Source organism: Sphaeroforma arctica, assembly GCF_001186125.1.
Source record: "Sphaeroforma arctica JP610 unplaced genomic scaffold supercont1.9783, whole genome shotgun sequence".
In the NCBI taxonomy this organism is placed as follows: Eukaryota; class Ichthyosporea; order Ichthyophonida; genus Sphaeroforma; species Sphaeroforma arctica.
In genome coordinates, this window is record NW_014030775.1 from 1 (window position 1) to 1,027 (window position 1,027).

At 39.6% G+C, this 1,027-nt stretch overlaps 1 protein-coding gene across 1 annotated transcript; it reads right to left on the reverse strand.

Annotated features, from left to right (window-relative positions):
• Positions 1-110: 110 nt before the first annotated feature.
• On the reverse strand, positions 111-335 carry SARC_17110 (hypothetical protein; the record flags this gene model as incomplete). Its single annotated transcript, XM_014288789.1, has 1 exon — positions 111-335. A coding segment is annotated over one exon (225 nt), but the record flags the coding sequence as incomplete, so codon positions are not given.
• Positions 336-1,027: the final 692 nt, after the last annotated feature.

Consider the following 1,027-nt stretch of genomic DNA (forward strand, 5'->3'; position numbering starts at 1 on the left):
TATTTAGTATAAGTAGATGGTTAGAGCATGGACCGCGCGGTCAGCTGGTAAACGTGGTTTATTGAGAAGTTCCAGATGTTTTGGATATAAACATTAAGTTTATGAGTGTACTACATACCCGTGAGTGCAGAAAAGGCGGCATTGGTAAGCATAAACCCGGCGTCGCCAGACGATACATCATTTTTCATGGCAACAATTAATAAGGCCACCCCAACATTGTACACACTGCCCAATATATCCGCAAGCGTTGACGTGGTTGTCATGGAAACCCCCGCGGTGATGGATGCGTTGGTGTTTGCATCGACGTATATACCAAACTGGGTCATGAAGTTCTCCTGTAGAAGGGAAACACAAACCATTCACATTTCACATTTGAATTGATAACATTTACAACGACTACATTTAAACTTATTGCATTTGCATATATTAAACTAGATAGCATTCTTCCTGTAGAAACCTACGTACTGCATGTACCCGTTTAACGTCTACTTGGAGAAAAATATACATTAACTACATTTGCATATATTGTATTTTTAATACAAATACAGAGTACACACAGATTGCATACTTTCTGTAAAACCTACGTACTGCGTCCCGTTTAGCGATCCCTCGTAGAAAGGGGACAGTGTGTGTATTTGACACACCTGATATACAGTTATTATGAGTGTATACTACATACTCAATAGACCCAATACACCAGCAAAAGACCTATGTACCTCAGGTACAATAGCCCTATATGCTACATATACAATAGATCTCATTATATATATATATATATATATATATATATTGTATACCTGTCTTCCATACGCCCGGATGGTTGCCACACCCTCGCCCGTCTGACTAACACATTGGACCAGTGGTAGTTTTGTGGAGGCAATTAGCAGCTCAGACTGTCGCGTGGTGCGTTTGTGGTAACGCAGTAGGAATACAATCCCAGCTGTGATTTACGGGAATTAATAAGAGATCTATGTGATTAGGGGAATGCATACACACACACACACACACACATATATATATATATATA